Raw genomic sequence first — 18,109 nt, forward strand, 5'->3', positions numbered from 1 at the left:
TAGTGGTCACTACAGTGGACAGCTGTTTAAAGGTGTTCTTTTGTATATTCAAGGGTTTTATTGTTTTAGTTCCGTATCAACCAACACAGTGGACACTTATGATCATCCCATACAATGCAATTCATACCATTGCTGTTTGCTGTTATTGATAAACCTGATCTGCAGTAACATGTTTGAGTGTAAAGAAAATGCTAGTTGTTATTAGATTGTAATTAACAGGTTTTTTTTTTTTTTTCTTTTAAACAAAAAGTTGTCTTTTTTTGCATATTATCTCCATGAAGTGAGTAACAACTAGTATTACAGTGTGTTAAAATGTGACGAAACATCAGATTAGCAGCATTAAAAATGTTTTTATTTCATAGTTTTCACACAGTATATCAGTAAATACATGTTTCTTTGCTTCTAAGATTAACCCTTTCATGCATAGTGGTCACTACAGTGGACAGTTATTCTACAGCTGTTCTCTTGTTTATTCATGGATTTTATTGTTTTAGTTCCATATCAACCAACACAGTGTGCAATTCTGCATCATCCCATAATAATACAATGGCATTCAGACCATTGCTGTAACTTTGTTGTTCTTGATAAACTTGATCCGCAGTAACATGTTTGAGTGTAAATCAATTCCTTGTTATTGTTATGAGACTGTAATTAACAGGGTTTTTTTTAAACAAGTTGTTTTTTTTTGTTTTTTTTTTTTGCATATTATCTCCATAAAGTGAGTAATAACTAATATTAAATTATGTTAAAATGTGACAAAACATCAGATTTGCAGCAATAAGAAAAAATGTATTTCATAGTTTTCACACAGTATATCAGTAAATACATGTTTCTTCGCTTCAAAAATCAAACTCATGGTGTCTAGCTGAGTGGATATTTTTGCAATTCCATGAAAAATAGGTTCATAAAAAAATTCAATCACTGTGTTTTTTTTTTCATGCCTAAAGAGGAATGAAAACACTCAGAAAAATAAATCTTGATTAAGTTTCTCAAAAGTCATGCATGAAAGGGTTAAACATATGATGTCCGGCTGAGTGGACAGTTCTGTAACTAAGGTTCATAAGGGTAAGGTTCATAAAGAAAATTCAATCGCATTTTTTTTTTTTTTTTTTTTCATGCCTAAAGAGGAATAAAAACACTCAGGAAAAAAAAAACATCTTGATTAAGGTTTTCATAATTAATGCACGAAAGGGTTAAAAACAAAACAAAACAAAAAAACAAACAAAAACAGTGCATTTAAAAGACAAGATTGAAAGAGTTTACTCATAAACACATGAAAAGAGGAAGGTTTTTAACTTGGATTTAAAACTGTTCACATTTGGGGCTGATCTCAGTTCAGTCGGTAGCTTCAGACTACATGTGCGTCCCTCAGACACTTATTAGACAGAACTTTGTCTTTATTCAGTGAACGTCAGCATGTGTTTTCTTGCATTCTCCGTTCATTTCGAGCCCCCCCCACCCCTCCCCTTGGCACCCCCCCCCCCTCTGCTGCCCTCTCTAAACACACCTCCCTCCCTCTCTCTCCTCCAGTCGGCCTCCTCTTAAGGCTACTTCGCCAGATGGTGCAGCCTTTTCTTTTGTTTACCCATTGCCTCTGAGTTTACCTTACTAACCTTAGAAACAAAACTATGGAAACCGCCCGAGCGACATCACCGCCGGATGCTGACAAGTAAGTCACTTTAAAATGTCGCCGGATATTCCCGCTAGACTAAACATCTTGGTCGGAACATGGAAAAAAAAAGACCTGCATCCACCTTTTACTTAGCAATCCCTGCTTTACAACCCAGGCGCATTCTTGCCAGCTGTTCTTTCTGACTGTCCGTCTTTTCTTCCCGTTACGTGCTGTTAAAAGACTTTTTGTTACGTGCGATTTGCTCTCACTTATACTGCTATTTGTATTAAAAATGCTAACTGCACACGGTCACTGTTGCGATGCAGAGTTTTGACACCTGTGGAATACGCGACTGATCATACTTTTTATTTGTGATTTCTCAAGCTAACTTTTGCCAATTTATCCACATAACTGTTCACACTCTGACTGACAACTCGGTACACCAATGACAGGAGGTAAAAAGTTTGTGTACACTTTAGTTGCCGTGGTGACAGACCGCACTGCAAAGAGCTGGAAATCAGGGGGCGGAACTAAAGACCTAGCAAGTGTGGTTGCACTTTTCGACAGCAATCCATGACAAGAAAAAAACTTCTAAAACTCTCAAGAAGTAAGCAAATAAGTAGCGTACTATTCATTTTGAGGTGACAAATGCATGGCAGATTCAGAACGACCAGTATCAAACCACTGGTAACTTTCTTTACCGTTTACAGCTAAGTTGCTAACGGTAGCCACTAGATGTATTTACAACAGCTAGACTTAGCTAACTTTACTCATCTTTATGTGTAAGTGTGATGGCCTGACTTGAAAACGGGTTTTCCGAGCGAACGAACATTAACAGCAAAGGTAGAACTCGTCAGAAAACAGCCTATCATCCCGTAACGTGATTATTATAGGTTGGGTTCGTTTAAGTTAACCTGAATGACAAAAAAATAGCGCCGGTGGGTTTGAAAGCTTCCCCCAGAAGGACACACCTGAGCAGGTGTGGCCGCACGTGTAGGCTCCTCCCCTCAACACGCCTTCTTATTTTTCTCCTTTCTCATCATGGTCATCCAACTTTATTTTATACAAGTGTAGTTTTCTGTGCAATGTGGCAGAATAATAACAGTGTTGCTAAACTGTAAACCCTAATGTCAATGAAATCTGTGTAATTAGTTTCTGTATCGACAGTTAAAGAGGGAAGAACTCTCATTACTGTCTGTTTTGTTGTGCTGTGTTGCAGGTAATTCGCCTTATCAACTTGGAGAGAGTGACACCAGGATGGGAGTGCTAGCATGGCTGTGCAAGAACTGAGGCCAAACTTTCATCCCTCTGCTGCATTTTGAACTGCTCCTCCTTTTTTCATAGCAGCCTGACACCAGAGCTGTTCGACACAGAGAGCAGCGTTTGGAAATGACCCGTGTTTCTGCTCAGCCATAGGACGAATAATGACTCATTGAATCTGAATCGGTGGACAAAAGAAACTTACCTGGCACAATGTTTAAGCAAATGGATGCGTCATCCAAAAGACGGCCCTATGTTGGAAGTGGGCTTAACCTTCCCCATCAGCCTCCTTCCTCTTCCACCCAGCAAGGCCGTATCCGAGCAGTGGAGGTGGCAAGAGGGAGAACAGGGTATGGCTTTACTTTGTCAGGTCAAAGTCCATGTATCCTTAGCTGCATTCTGAAAGGGAGTCCTGCTGACTATATGGGGTTACGTTCAGGTGACTACATCCTGTCTGTCAATGACATCAATGTCTCCAAGGCTTCACATGAAGATGTAGTTAAATTAATTGGACGTTGTTCTGGCGTTTTGAAACTGGTCATCGCAGAGGGAGAGCGCCACAGAAGACACCATCATCACCAGCGCAACGCCAGCAGTCGGCACCATAGCAGCAACACCATGGCAGCATCTTTTCTGGACTCGTGCTCTAGTGATGATGAGCTGGATGTTTTTTACGATAACAGTGTTAATAACAATAATAACAGTAGGTCAGGAGCTCGTGGAGGGTGGTACAAACCCAAACTGGATTCTAAGCAGCTGGGCATAAACAGAGCCGAGAAGGTTGTGGCTGAGCTGCAGTCTGGAGGAATTTTTAACATGATTTTTGAGAACTCCAGCCACTCCTCTAGCAGCTCCGACAAGGACAGGCCTGTGGTCACATCCACATCCAAGCCACGTCCGCTTTCTGATCCAGAATTTCCCCCTTATCGGAACCCCTCCCATTCCCAGAGCAACCCCAACTTACTGTCTGAGGAGGAGATGGCTCAAGTTCTAAATGATGATTCAGTTTTTCTTGACTCAGACTTCCGACATCTTCATCTTCACCACCATGATGAACACGAGGGGGACGTAGGAGATGGAGCCGACTTGGGCCTAGAGCCCGGCGAAGGCATCCTCAATGTGGGGATGATTGTTGGCTATCTGGGCTCCATTGAACTGGCATCTACAGGGGCAAGCCTAGAAAATGACAGCTTGCAAGCCATCAGAGGAAGCATGAGGCGCCTCCGAGCAGAACAAAAGATCCATTCACTGGTCCTTATGAAGGTTTGTTTTAATGAGAATTGTAACATGTGGACTATGTGGTCAATTTAATAAACACCCACAGTGGTTTAATGTAAAAGAAATTTTCCATCAAAGCCACTGTGATATCTTTTTTTATGCAGTTGTAACATTAACTTATTTCTTGTAGGTCATGCATGACAGTGTGCATCTGTGCAGTGACAGAGGGCAGGTCTTGGCCACCTATCCAGCAGAAAAACTAGCCTTCAGTGCCTGTTGTCCAGATGACAGACGATTCTTTGGACTGGTCACGATGCAGGCCACAGATGACCATGACGAGCGTCGTTTCAGCCACGGACGAGATGAAGAGAGTAGTTTGAGAACTTCCTGCCATGTTTTCATAGTGGATCCAGACCTGTCTCACCACCAGGTACGAAAAGTGACACAAATGTTATACATCAAAAAGACACTTGTGGAAAAACATATAATAGATGTAATTAAAACTTTTGTAACTTGGGCAGAAAATTTTATTTATATTTACATGATTCTTTATACTGTTAAATATCTAGTCAATGAGTAACATAGAATCTGATATACATAGACATATATTGAATATCCACTTGACAGTTCTTAGTACATCTTGATTGTTTTATAGAAAACAAAAAATGATCTTATTTCAGCTCTATTATTCCGATAATACAGAGCTATAATAACAAGTACAGTATCACTAAGCTATTTTTAGCATTATGTACTGTGTATTATAATTTTGAAATTTTGGTTAATTTTTTTCATTTATTTAGTCTTTAAGTTTGTTTTGTACAATAGGAGTTGAATAATGAACTATTGTTTAACAACATTCTCATATTTTGCAAAGCCTCTTTGTTTTGTTTTAATATAAATATTTGTGAAGCTGTAGTGGGGCGGGGACAAGTTTGTTGTTATGTTGTTTGTTGTTAAAACTTGCTAAAATAAATGAATAAATAAACCTTGGTAAAAATGAATAAATAAATACAGTAAATAAATCAATAAATGTTTTTCATGTCTAGTCTTCCTAGTCTTCCGTTGTGTTAACTTGGGGTTCCTACAGTCATGATAAACGTGGAAAAGTCACAAAATTAAGAAGACTCATTGATTGGATAGATTGGAAAAATTCATGAAAATTAAATTTCAGGGATGTACACAACTTTGTTTTTGCTGAAATTAGCTACTGTGAGTTTAAAATAGGTCACCAGTGACATTCTACTCAACAGGACAGTTAAGATGAACTGTCAACATATATTATAACCACATAGGTAGGTACAAGGTAAAGCGAAGACGTAGAAATAAATTGCATATATTAAAAGTAAGGCTAAAGCTCAAAATATTTGCCAATATAATAATAAACAATATATAGGAAACAGAATATCTTAAGCAAAATTCAGAGTCAAACATTAAAGTGAAATATTAAATTCAATTACTTCTGAAGTAGTATAATTCCATTACTTCTCCAATGGGCTTTTCTTTATCCCCATGCAAAGCCACTTTGGAAAACTGCAATTAAAGCTCATGATGTAGCAATTTTCTTCACACGGCCCCCCTATAAGGTTTGGTTAAGTAATAATTATACATTTGTAATCCTTAGAAAATGTTTTATTCACTTAATAGTTTTTCTTACTATATCAAGTGAATATAAAATTAACTAACAGAGAGTGAAAAGCGTTGCTATATAATTTCATGCCCATTATAAACTCATGTCCATATGTACTTGAAAGTTGTGAGTGATCATGAATTTACATTATGGGACCTTGAAACATCATGGTAATCTTTAGAAATTTTGTCTATAAAATTGTGTACAAACCATGTAGATTATATTAATTCTGCCACAGTTGAAGTAAAAGGCTATGAGTGTTTGTCATGAAGAAAAATAAGCCTACAGTATATGTTTGCATTGTCTACACCCTAACTTTCACTCCCTTTTTTTTTTTTTTGACAGGTCCATTTAGGTGTTGCCCGGAGGTTTGGCTTTGAATGTACCCCAGACCCAGACACAGGAGGATGTCTGGAGTTTCCTCCCAGTTCTCAGCCTCTCCTTCAGTTTGTCTCTGTCCTCTACCGAGACATGGGGGACAACATTGAGGGGGTGAGGGCTCGAGCCTTCCATGATCCAGACAACGACGCTCAACAGAACCACAGCACCAGCAGCAACAGTGACAGTGGGATTGGCAACTTTTTACCTGAGGAGAAGAGCAACCGAGTGCTTTTAGTTGACCTCGGAGGTCCTCCCAACCACAACCATGTCCCTGGACTGCGCCACTGGGACAGCCCCCCTTCGTCCCAGCAGGCCTGGAGTCCCACCCTGGGAGCTGCAGCCTCACACCCACCACCTCCTCCTCCGTCTTTGAGAAACGGTCACTATCGTCATGAACCACACCTGGCTGACCTCCCTCACCCTCTCCCCTTATCTCACCCTGATGTCTCTGGCAGGCACCCTCGAGGGGTCCACCCACACCACTACACTCAGGGGAAACGGGGAGGAACAGTGGGAGGAGGAGAAAAGAGAGGGGGTGGAGGAGGAGCAGCAGCAGGGGGAGGAGGGGCGGAGCCTCAGAGGTGGCTGCCAGTCCATGTGCTGAGAGACTGGCGTCAGCAGCACCACCACCACGGTCACCTCCAGGGCCTGAGCAGCGATCAGGAGTCCTACGCCGAATCCACCGACGGGTGGTCATCAGCTAACTGCAGCACCCTCCCCCCACCCATGAGCAAGATCCCAGCTGACCGTTACCGGGCTCCGCTTGCCCCAGGAGACCACCTGCCGCCACATGGAGGGAGCCAACCACCTCCTCCCTCACATCCCCACTCTCACACCCATCGACTGGCTGTTCAGAAGGATGAGTGGGCTAAAAAACTGTTCGGTGCTGGTGACCGGGACAGGGCTACTACAGAGAGAGGTGAAAGAGAGAAGAAACGAGGGAACAAGGACGGAGAGAAAAAGGTGAGTTCCACACGAGTATGGTCGAAAAGTCATAAAGCCAAATATTTGCATTAGGGACGTCTTCTTTTTATGTCTGTTTTTTTTGTTCATTTTTTGTTTAGCCTTATGTCAATCGTTTTTGAGTCTTATAATCACATCTTTGAACTTAAACATAGTCAGCATCTCTGTAACTGTGGATTCTTTGCTGTGTTATACTGTGCCAGTTTTGTGGGCTGTGGACTTTTGGGAGAGTTGTGTTAAAAGTGACTATGAGATGAGAAGGCCGAGTAGAAGATAGCATCCCCCATCACACACCCCTGCTGTGGAAATTTACTCAGACTACAGTGTGTCCAAGACTACAGTTTATTGGAGCTATAAATCCATGTGTGTGTTCATCCCAGCACTTTCATTTGCACCCTCTCACCCTCTCCCTCTCTCCTTCTCACCGCCTACTGTTTAGCTCTGTAAAAAGGCGTTTTGAAATTTGTAGTGAAATGTGTTCATGCCACTAATCATGCCTATGGTATATTGTTTAAGTAGAGGGCCACAGTTGGCTCTCAGACTTGTACAAGTAGATAAGTTATTCATCCCTGCTGCTCCAGTATCAGATCATGCATTATGCACTAGCCAGGCATCTGCCACCACCTGAAAACCACCTGTTTCCCACCTTAAACAGCCAGCAGAGCAGCTTTTCAACTAATTTTTCATCAGTGTGTAATTTAGTTCTTCATTTCTTGTAACTGAGCTTTTTTTATGTTGTTGTTTTTATAGAACTTTAAGAAATTAAGAGTAAGGTGCAAATAAAAGTAGAGCCTGTATGTGATTATTAATCTGTTTCGGAAAGACTACTGTTGAAATGTAAAATGCTATAGTGTAGTAAGTAATGTTACTATATTACTACAATTTAATTTTACTTTTACTTATTTTTATTTTATTTTTTAAGTTATTTTACTACTTTTTTATTATTTATATCAAGTACTGTTATATTTAGCACTTACATTTCAGTTTGGCTAGGCAATATTGCTTAAAAGTCCTAAAAAGTTGAGTAAAAGCTTTTTATTGACAAGTGCCTTTAGATGTAACCACTTCAATATGACTTGATTGTGATTAAATATATCAGTGCAGGTCATAATACACATAAAAAGCAAAAGTGACACATACATAAAGATCTGCATTTTATAGGTGAAAAGAGCTCAACAACATGCTATTTTCTTTTTTCAAATCTTCTTAAGCCTTTTGACCTTGATGCTGTCGAAATGCCAGCCATTTTGGACAACTCTATGTCTTAAAGTTTTTGTATTTTTAAAAAAAATGTTTATCCAAACCTCTAATCGGAGCTGTGAAAATCTGGCAAACCTTGTTCATTTTCTAACACGGAACTTACACTGTTACATTGCTTTATTCTGAACGACCAGATTCAAAGAACATAGTGATTTTGCCTCCTAAAACTGCTACCTTAACTGGTTCATTTGTTTGTTGGATTTAATCTGAAATAATGCATTAAATCACCATGGTGACACAATATCGCAGGCTGCAGAATTGCTGTTTTCGATGGGTACGTAGGCCTCAGGTCTTCAAGGAGCCCTTTTAGAGCCTCCCATGTTTGTGCATATGTGCCTGTGGTTGTCTGTCCTGCAGATGAACCATCTACACCTGGACATTCAGACCCTCACCACTCCTGTCTCAGCCTCTTCCTGACTTTGTAGAAGTTTTCAGAGTCAACAGTGATTGGACTTAAACCTTAAGCTTTAACCTCAATAGGAACTGCAATTTAATTGAATGTCTTTTCTTGGCCTCTGTGACTGATTAGAGTGACATTTTTTAATTTTATATTTACCTAGTCTTAAGTGCTTTAGTAATCTGTCTTTTTCATTTCTGCCTACCTCTACCTTCAGACAGACCCCAGATCCTTTAATACTCAAGGGACTGAGGTTTCCCCCTGTAAACCTTTTTGTGATCATGGGCCCAAGGACCTCATGGGACAGTTACAGGAAGTATTTATAAGCTTAGGAGAATTCACTGTGTCTGTTATACCTGCAGGGATATGAGGTTTTTTATTAAGTGACTGCTCTGGTGTGCATAGTTTGTACCATATGGTGGCGCTGTTTCACTATCTGAACCTCTGTAATGTTCACTTCCTTCATTCCTCATGGAAAACAAGTTTCAGTGAACAACCTACACACCATATATTGTACGGTGTTTACATCTGACAAATTCTTGATTGGTTATTGTAAACTAAACCGTAACTATAAGGGTATTCAGTGTCTCTTTGAGTTAGTCTCAGTCATATTGGAACTGTAATTTTTTTGGCTGTGTTGTCATAAAAAGGAAGGATGGGTAGCTTTTTTCTTGTGTGTGTGTGTGTGTGTGTGTGTGAAAGAGAAAGAGATATCAAAGGATTGGTTGGATTTGAGGGATCAAGAGCAAACGCACAGATAAGCGCTGTGAAGTTTCCACTAAATTTTTGGTCTTGTCTCTGAGATATTCATAAAACTCCAGTGCAGCCACACCCAAAACAAATCCCCACCACTGAGTTCAGATACACTCAAATCTCAGCTATTTTTAAAGGGGAAAAAAAACCTCATTGCAAGTAGGAATGAGTTGTCTTTTATAATTACGTCACTAAATATGTCCGCACATATAATCAATCGTTCAGTGTTATCTGACTCACAGACTCACATGCAACCACATCCACACATTCACAAGGATTAGTCCGTATCCAGGCAACACCGCTGGTCACCTCCTGATGAAATTCCGACAAGACTGTCTCTTAATCAGCCAGTCACATTCAACATATGTCACGGTGTGTCCTCTAGAGCAGCATTGATTAATTAGCTGAAGTCCACTGATGGATCTTGACCAGAAAGTAGCAAAATATTCCAGCCGTTCTGTAACTATAAAAAATTAACAGTTGCAAAAAGGCTGTTTGCAGACTTGTGACAGCCACTCAGACAGGACCGAGCTGCTCTTCCTGTTTGCCTTATGGTATCACTCAGCATGGTTACATCATGGTCAGATGGGTCGTGGACAATAAATCTTGATGACCCAGTGACTAATTTTATCATGTGGTCATTTCAGGCACGAGTCAACGGTGTCATGTAGTGGCAAAGCAGTTTTAAATGCACTACAGTTTGATTTTTTATGGTTAGTTTGACAGTCCACATTTATTGATTAATTACTTTGAGTTTGATATTCATGATCGGGCGTATTTTACTTTGATTTAGAGACTCATTTGTGTTCAGGTGTTCATTTTAGACATGTATAATGTGTAATCCCTGTCAAAATTCTGACAAGGATAAAAAATTGACGATGTGTTAATATCCAGTTTCCACTACATCTTACAAGTTATGACTAAATACTGGCTGCAATATTAATCCTGTTGATATTATTATTATTACATAGTAGCACATGGAATCAAAAGATGAAACTGCAGAACAGTGTTAGCTACTTTTAAAGGTCCAGTTATAGCCTACAGGTGTTGTTGTGATTGTGCCTAATCCTTGTTTTGTTTCCGTGTGAGTCTCTGATCTGTGGCTGTGGCTTTGGTGTTGACTAAATGTAAAATCTGGCGCTGTAGGAAGAAATCACAGGACTGTACATGCCTGTGTCAAACATGTGGAATTTAACATTTAAGTGGAGAAAAGAAAAACGACTTGAATAGGCATGTGTGTGTAACTGACTAATGCTCCAGGCAGGTTAAACTAAGCAGAGGTGTCTTCAAGTTAGCCAAAAAAATGCACCAAGCTGCTGCATAACTGCATTTATCTGACTGACTTTAGAAAAACCACAGAAGACATTTGCTGTTTATTCCAGTCACCTCCACTTTTTCATATTTGAAGCTTTTTCAGTGCAACTGGTGTTTCAGATGTCAACCACTGAGTACATTTAAATACAAAGAATGATTTTGTCACCTTTTATGTGTAAGAAGTTGGAGGCTCATCCCCAGCATGTTGATTCTCTAAGTTCATTGTACTTTATTAGACTTGGTTTTAGATTAAACATGTGTGTTTGTCTTTTCCTCAGGGTGGTCGATTTCGTGGTCTGACCATGGGCTTTCCCCCTCTCCCCCAGCGTTCCTCAGCCAGGCGCTCCTTCGGACGCTCCAAACGTCTCAGCCTGGCCCGATCCCTGGATGATCTGGAGGTAAGAACATGTGCACGGACACTCGCTGATATACAGGTACATCTCAAAAAATTAGAATATCATGAAAAAAGTTCAACATTTTTTGTCACTCATTTCAGAAGGTGAAACCCATATATTATATAGACTCATTAGACGTAGAGTGAAATATTTCAAGCTGTTATTTCTTGAAATTTTGATGATTATGGCTTACAGATAATGAAAACCCAAAATTCAGTGTCTCAGAAAAATAGGATATTACATAATATCAATTAAAAAATGATATTTTAAACAGAAATGTCAGGCCTCTGAAAAGTATGTTCATTTCTATGTAGTCAAGACTTGGTTGGGCCTCCTTTCCACCTTTCCTTTTCATTCCACCTGGCACTGCTCAGGTGAATGGAAGCCCAGGTTGGTTAGATAGTGTCCTTCAGCTCATCTGCATTGTTGGATCTGGTGTCTCTCATCTTCGTCTTCACAATACGTTTTAGATTCTATATGGCACAGGTGTCAAACATGCGCCCAGGGGACCAAATCTGGCCCACCAAAGGTTCCAATCCGGCCCGCGGGATGAAAGTGCAAAAATTAACCTGAACAGTCAAGGTTGTCAAAATCATTTTGGTTCAGGTTCCACATACAGACCAATGTGATCTCAAGTAAAAATAACAACACAATAAACCATAAATAATGACAACTACAAATTTTCTTCGTGAAAAATTTAAGTGAAAAAAAATAAGATTACACAGTGAAAATATTTACATGTACAAAATGATTTTTTCTCAATAAAATGCAAATAAATACATAAATAAAATCAAAGATGAACAACCCGAAATGTGCAATTTTAACAATATTCTGCCTGTCAGTAAATGTTTTGTGCATATATGGATCCACTGTGATCTGTAGTTGTGTTAATAATAAGAGATGGAGTATTGTAGGAATTGTTCAAATTTTAGTTCCAAACTCCAAAATTTTTACAATATTCTGTCTGTTACCAAATGTTTATGTAACATTGTGTGTAAATGTACATGTATAAATAATAAGTCGAGGCATAATATTGTAAAAATTGCACTAATTTTTCAAATGAAATTTCTGTTTTTTCAGGTTATTCGCGTCTTTTTTGTGAAATGTAAATATTTTCATAATTTAATTGGGTTTTTTTTGTACTAAAACAAAATGAAAAACTTGGATATGTCATTATTTATAGGTTATTAAGTCATTATTTTACTGGTCTGACCCGCTTGAGATCAAATTGGGCTAAATATGGCCCCTGAACCGAAATGAGTTTGACACCTCTGCTCTATGGGGTTCAAGTCAGGTGAGTTTGCGGGTCCATCACTCACAGCAACACCATGGTCACTGAGCCAGATTTTGGTACCTTTGACAGTGTGGGCAGGTGCCAAGTCCTGCTGGAAAATGAAATCAGCATCTCCATAAAGTTTGTCAGAAGAAGGAAGTATGAAGTGTTCTAAAATGTCCTGGTAGATGGGGGTGTTGACTGTGGACTTCAGAAAACACAGTGGACCAACACCAGCAGATACCATGGCAGCTCAAATCATCACTGACTGTGGAAACTTCACACTAGACCTCAAGCAACTTGGATTCTGTGCCTCTCCACTCTTCCTCCAGACTCTGGGACCTTGATTTCCAAATTACGTGCAAAATTTACATTCATTTGAAAAGAGGACTTTGGACTTTCCACAGTTAGTGCTGACTTGGTCTGCCATGGCATCTGCTGGTGTTGGTCCACTGTGTTTTCTGAAGTCCACAGTCAACACACCCATCTACCAGGACATTTTAGAACACTTCATGCTTCCTTCTGCTGACAAACTTTATGGAGATGCTGATTTCATTTTCCAGCAGGACTTGGCACCTGCCCACACTGCCAAAGGTACCAAAGCTGGTTCAGTGACCATGGTGTTACTGTGCTTGATGGACCAGCAAACTGGCCTGACCTGAACCCCACAGAGAATCTATGGAGTATTGTTATTGTCAAGAGGAAGATGAGAGACACCAGATCCAACAATGCAGATGAGCTGAAGGACACTATCAAAGCAACCCAGGCTTCCATTCACCTGAGCAGTGCCACAAGCTGATCTTCTCCATGCCACAATACAGTGATGCAGTAATTCATGTAAAAGGAGGCCCAACCAAGTCTTGACTACACAGAAATGAACATACTTTTCAGAAGCCTGACATTTCTGTTTAAAATATAATTTTTTAAAATTTGATTTTATGTAATATTCTAATTTTCTGAGTCACTGAATTTTGGGTTTTCATTATCTGTAAGCCATAATCATCAAAATTTCAAGAAATAAAGCCTTGAAATATTTCACTGTATGTCTAATGAGTCTATATAATATATGGGTTTCACCTTCTGAAATGAGTGACAAAAAATATTGAACTTTTTCATAATATTCTAATTTTTTGAGCCATACCTGTATACATGTATGCAGAGCACACACATATCCATCATTTAAGGATTGTTATAGCAAGGCTCCGGCTCTCTCCAACCAGCATGGCATCCTCATATTTGAGCCGCACATGCACTACCCATCTCTAAAAATAGCAGGTCACAAGTATCATACATCCACATGACATATCAAGCCCTTTCTCACATCACCGTGGCAACATACACAAAGTCATGGGTAGAGCTACAGCATAGAAACAGCTAAGAGACATTTAGTAGCTTGGTTATTAGTGGTGAACTTTCGCTGTCTCACCACAAGAATTACTTAACAATTAATGTATTCACCATCTTCACTTAGCCATCAGAGTATATCATTTTCTGCTGAATAGGCACAGTATGGCTACATTTTTATAAGAATGTGTGTTATTGCTGCAAGAAATGACCTGTGATCCAGTCACTTGAGAGACATGAGATTTGCCTAACAATGTCACTATTTAGTTCTGCTTTACAGCATTTTATAAAGCGGTAGTCTGCTGTAGTATGCAGGCAGGAAAGTAATGGATTGCTGTCATTGTTATATTGAGGTAAATGCCCTTGAAGGAAGACATAGGTTTGAGCAACTTTATATTAAATTTAAATTTATTTGGATTTGACAGTTTTCTACCTTCAGCTTCTGTTTTCATCAGCTGTTCTTTCTCTATGTTATTGTACATGAGTCTACATGATAATAAATAGAATATGGGATAATGGTGTACATTGAAGTCTGAACTGGAACATGCTGGGTTTTGTTTACATCTTACAAACACAGTGTGTGTGTGTGTGTGTGTGTGTGTGTGTGTGCGCACACAAATTTTGGGAAGAGTAGAGCACAGCCTTTATATCTCTAATTCAGAACAGTAGCTTTGGTCCTCTTCTGTTCCCCTAAGATAGAGATCAGAGGAAATCCAAACATTTCCGTTTTTTCATGGGTATCAGGGCACGGTGGGAGCAGATAAGTAGATTTAAACTGATTTTAGCAGTAATGTTTTTTTTCCTATACATTTTTGGCATTTTTTCTTAATTGAACAGCACAGCAGAGAACCATAAAACACACAGAGAGAGAGAGAGAAGCCACCTAGGACACATCGCAAGTCACTTTGTTAAAAGTGTGTTACTTTATTACATTTGAAGCTGCTGTTGAACTTTTTGTTGTGAATCTTTTTATTCAGAAGTTAGTCACAAAAACATCTATTATTACAATTTGTCCACATTTTGAGAAATAAACAGAGTGAACAAACCAAAAGTACAACAGAGGAAAGCAAACATAACAAACACACAATTTAACAACCCTCATCCACCCCCCATCCCAGGACTTATGACATATCACACCAAGGGAGGCCACATTATTTCTAATTATATTCAGATTGAGGTATCAATATATTGTTGAAGGGGATGCCAAATCTGATTAAACTGGTGTAGTTTTTTTTAACAATGAGAACCGGATTCTCTCCAGGTGAGAGAGTTTAACCATTTCTTCCAGCTATAATTTAACTGAAGGAACCTCTGATTTTTTCCAGAACAACAAAACAAGCTTTTTTCCTTCGATATGTGCATAAGATAGAAGTTGACGGTGGTGTTTGTTAAGTTGTGAAAATTGATTAGAGGCTCCAAGTACAACCTAAAGTGGATCAGGTTTCAACTCTGTATGAAGCATATCCGTTAAAGTTGTAAATATTGTTAGTCCAGTATGGAACAAAGGACACAAAACATAACTATGGAGAAGAGTGGCTTCCTCAGGAAGGCATTTGCAGTTGAACTTTTATGACACAAATTCTGAACAATTCAATGACCTTGAAACGTAGAAAGTTGTAAATTTGTAGATGATGTGGTGCTTTCAATTCCTTCACACGCATATCCAATAAGGATTTTTTTCACTTCAGCTTAAAATTGCTCATCTGAGGTGGCTTTCTTTTTATTGGTGTTTGTTGGTTTGTTAGTCATTCACCTGTAAGCAGTCTAGCATCCACAATTTAAGACAAATTGTGCTCTTCTTTTGGGCTTTAGATTGCTATATTTTGGCTGTTGTACTGTAGGTCAAAGGACGAGATCAGAAAAAGTTCCCCAAATCCCTATTTTTGTAGCAAGGGTTGGGGAAAAAAAAAAAAAAAGTCTCTGCTGACATTTATTTGAATCTATTCGAATTCATCACATACATGTTTAGTGTATATCTCACTCAGGGTTCCCATGCGTCCTGGAAAACCTGAAAAATGATTGACCAATTTTCCAGTCATGGAAAGCATATGGAAAATGAGAAAAAATGTCCCATGTCCTGGAAATGGTTAAATTATCCTGGAAAATTATTTGTCCTCCCCCTGCCTTGTGACCTTGTTTGCCTAAACTGAGAAGAGAGAAAGGAAATTGTTTGTCAGTGATTTATTGAAAATATACAGATATTTTTAGAGGAAGTGCAGGAGAGAAAGTAAGAGAGTAGAGAAAGTTGAATTGGGAGTTGTCCAATTGAACATTATAACTCCAGTGTGTCAGGCTAATGAAGTGCTCTGCTGTAATCTGTGGGTGTGTTTGCACTATTCTAAGATACATTTGTCATAACTATCTTTCATAGATAAATTATAGCCATAGACTGCACATCAAATGTCTGAGTAATAAACATAGAAACAATCTGGGTAAATGCAAGTTACAACTGTAGAAAAGAACACTTCCAAAGAATGAGGGAGACAGGAGTATGGATTAGTGTATGATGTGATAACTTGACTCTGTAGCAGCTGAAAATGTCCTGGCAAAGTCCTGGAAAATAATTTCAGGGAAAGAGTGGGAATCCTGTCATTGTATCCCACTATATCTTAATATTTCCTTGGCATGTTCTCATCCAGAATTCAGGACAGTGTTTCTGAATCATATTGTCTTTATGAAGCTAAGGGGATTGGTAGGGATAGTTGTGAGGAAGTTGCATGTTTTATTTTGGAGGAGGTTTGCACTTGTCTGTTGTTTCTTGTTTCTTTTATTTATTTATTTTTTTAGCTGGACTTGATCTCACAGAAATCACAGAAATATCTTAACTTCTCAGAATCTTTGGTGGTGGTATCATTAGCTAAATTGGCATAGCCTGTACACCTTAAGTAGACGCTTTTATGTGAAATAAGCCAAACAAATCTTTCCATTAAGAACGTATTGCAACACACTGTGAGATAAAACATCATGGCATATTAATTAATTTTTTTTTTTGTTTTTTTTTTTTTAAATCATGACTCAATTGCTGTCCTATCGGTCACCATCCTATAGCAGGGAACTCTGTCCTCTTCTCCACTTAAGACCCCTACTCTCCTTCCCCATCTATTCCACCTTTTTCTTGTGGTCGTTAGGCCTTTTTCTCTTGCTGCACACGCGCTAATGTTCACAAACAGAGAGAGCTTTGTATTAGGAGAGGAATTGGAGGTTGGTGTGTGTGTGTCTGTGTGTGTGTATGTGTATTCATGTGGTGATGGTGGTGGGGGGTAATGGGGTTTGAAGTGTTAGCTGCACTTCTAATGAGCTCTGATGAGCAACAAGCAGACATTCCCTTCATTAATGAGGCCTCAACACAAAGCACATACAGTAGATAAACTCGCACACACACAGCAAATACACACCTATCACTACACACATGAAAAAGAAGAGGATGCACATACGCATCAATAAATAGTGAGCCAAAGATAATAATACACAAGTACATCATGTTACTAAACATATTATGATAAAGTGTAACTGTATTTGGAGATGTGTTTATCAGTTTGCTTTGAAAATAGAGAATGTTCCATGACCATAAAAAAGACCAATCAAACTCGATCATGTTCAAAGAAAATAAGGAATAGAAGTAGGCGCGTCTATGAAACTGGGTACATTTTGGAGAAATTTAAACATATTTCCCCCCAGGATGTACCTAATGATGACCTCAGATAAATGTAAAAAAAAGTATACTCTTGCTCTGAGCCATCCCAAAATTAATGAATTTTTAGTAAAATATTGGGGCCAAAATTGGGACAGGAAAAGCTACCTAGGTGTCACTGTATTTGATCTGGACCACATGGCTTGAAATGGTCTTATATACTGCTATAAACAAAGACAGTATGTTAAATTTGATGATCCTAGTTTTTTTTTCTAATGCAGACATGAGGGTTTTTCATGAGTTGGCAGTCTCATTCCAAGTTTCATGTGTAACCCATCATGTCCACTGGTGTTACATGCAGAACCTGCCCAGTTAAGCGCATATGAATCGCAAATTATTTTGCAACAGCGGTCTTTTTTAAAAAAAAAACTCTGTCTTGCATAATTAGTTCAATTCCCAAAATATGTAAGAGAATAAAAAGATATAAAAAAAGATAGGGCGTAGTTTTTCTGTGCTTTTGACCCTGTCACATGAGGATTTTTGTATTAAAAATAATGCAAAATAATATAAAAATGTGTTTTATCTGAAGAATAGTTGATCTTTTATCTCAGTAAACATTTATTACCTCCACCAAGGAGGTTATGTTTTCATTGGGGTTTATCTGTTTGTTTGTCTGTCTGT

General features: G+C 38.8%; 1 protein-coding gene across 3 annotated transcripts in view; it reads left to right on the plus strand.

Moving 5' to 3' along the window:
• Positions 1 to 1,535: 1,535 nt before the first annotated feature.
• The window catches only part of rgs12b (regulator of G protein signaling 12b), a 52,090-nt gene continuing 35,516 nt past the window's right edge, over positions 1,536 to 18,109 (plus strand). The window contains exons 1-5 of one of the 3 annotated variants that reach the window (XM_030143728.1): positions 1,536 to 1,669; positions 2,832 to 4,135; positions 4,281 to 4,520; positions 6,063 to 7,061; positions 11,064 to 11,183. In XM_030143728.1, coding sequence (XP_029999588.1) covers positions 3,086 to 4,135; positions 4,281 to 4,520; positions 6,063 to 7,061; positions 11,064 to 11,183 — 2,409 coding nt within the window. In that variant the 5' untranslated portion in view covers positions 1,536 to 1,669; positions 2,832 to 3,085. Of the gene's footprint in view, positions 1,670 to 2,191; positions 2,220 to 2,831; positions 4,136 to 4,280; positions 4,521 to 6,062; positions 7,062 to 11,063; positions 11,184 to 18,109 lie in introns of those variants that run through there. The other 2 variants (XM_030143709.1, XM_030143718.1) reach the window with 2 other exon arrangements.

The sequence above is a fragment of the Sphaeramia orbicularis genome, chromosome 1 (assembly GCF_902148855.1).
Source record: "Sphaeramia orbicularis chromosome 1, fSphaOr1.1, whole genome shotgun sequence".
Taxonomy (NCBI): Eukaryota; Metazoa; Chordata; class Actinopteri; order Kurtiformes; family Apogonidae; genus Sphaeramia; species Sphaeramia orbicularis.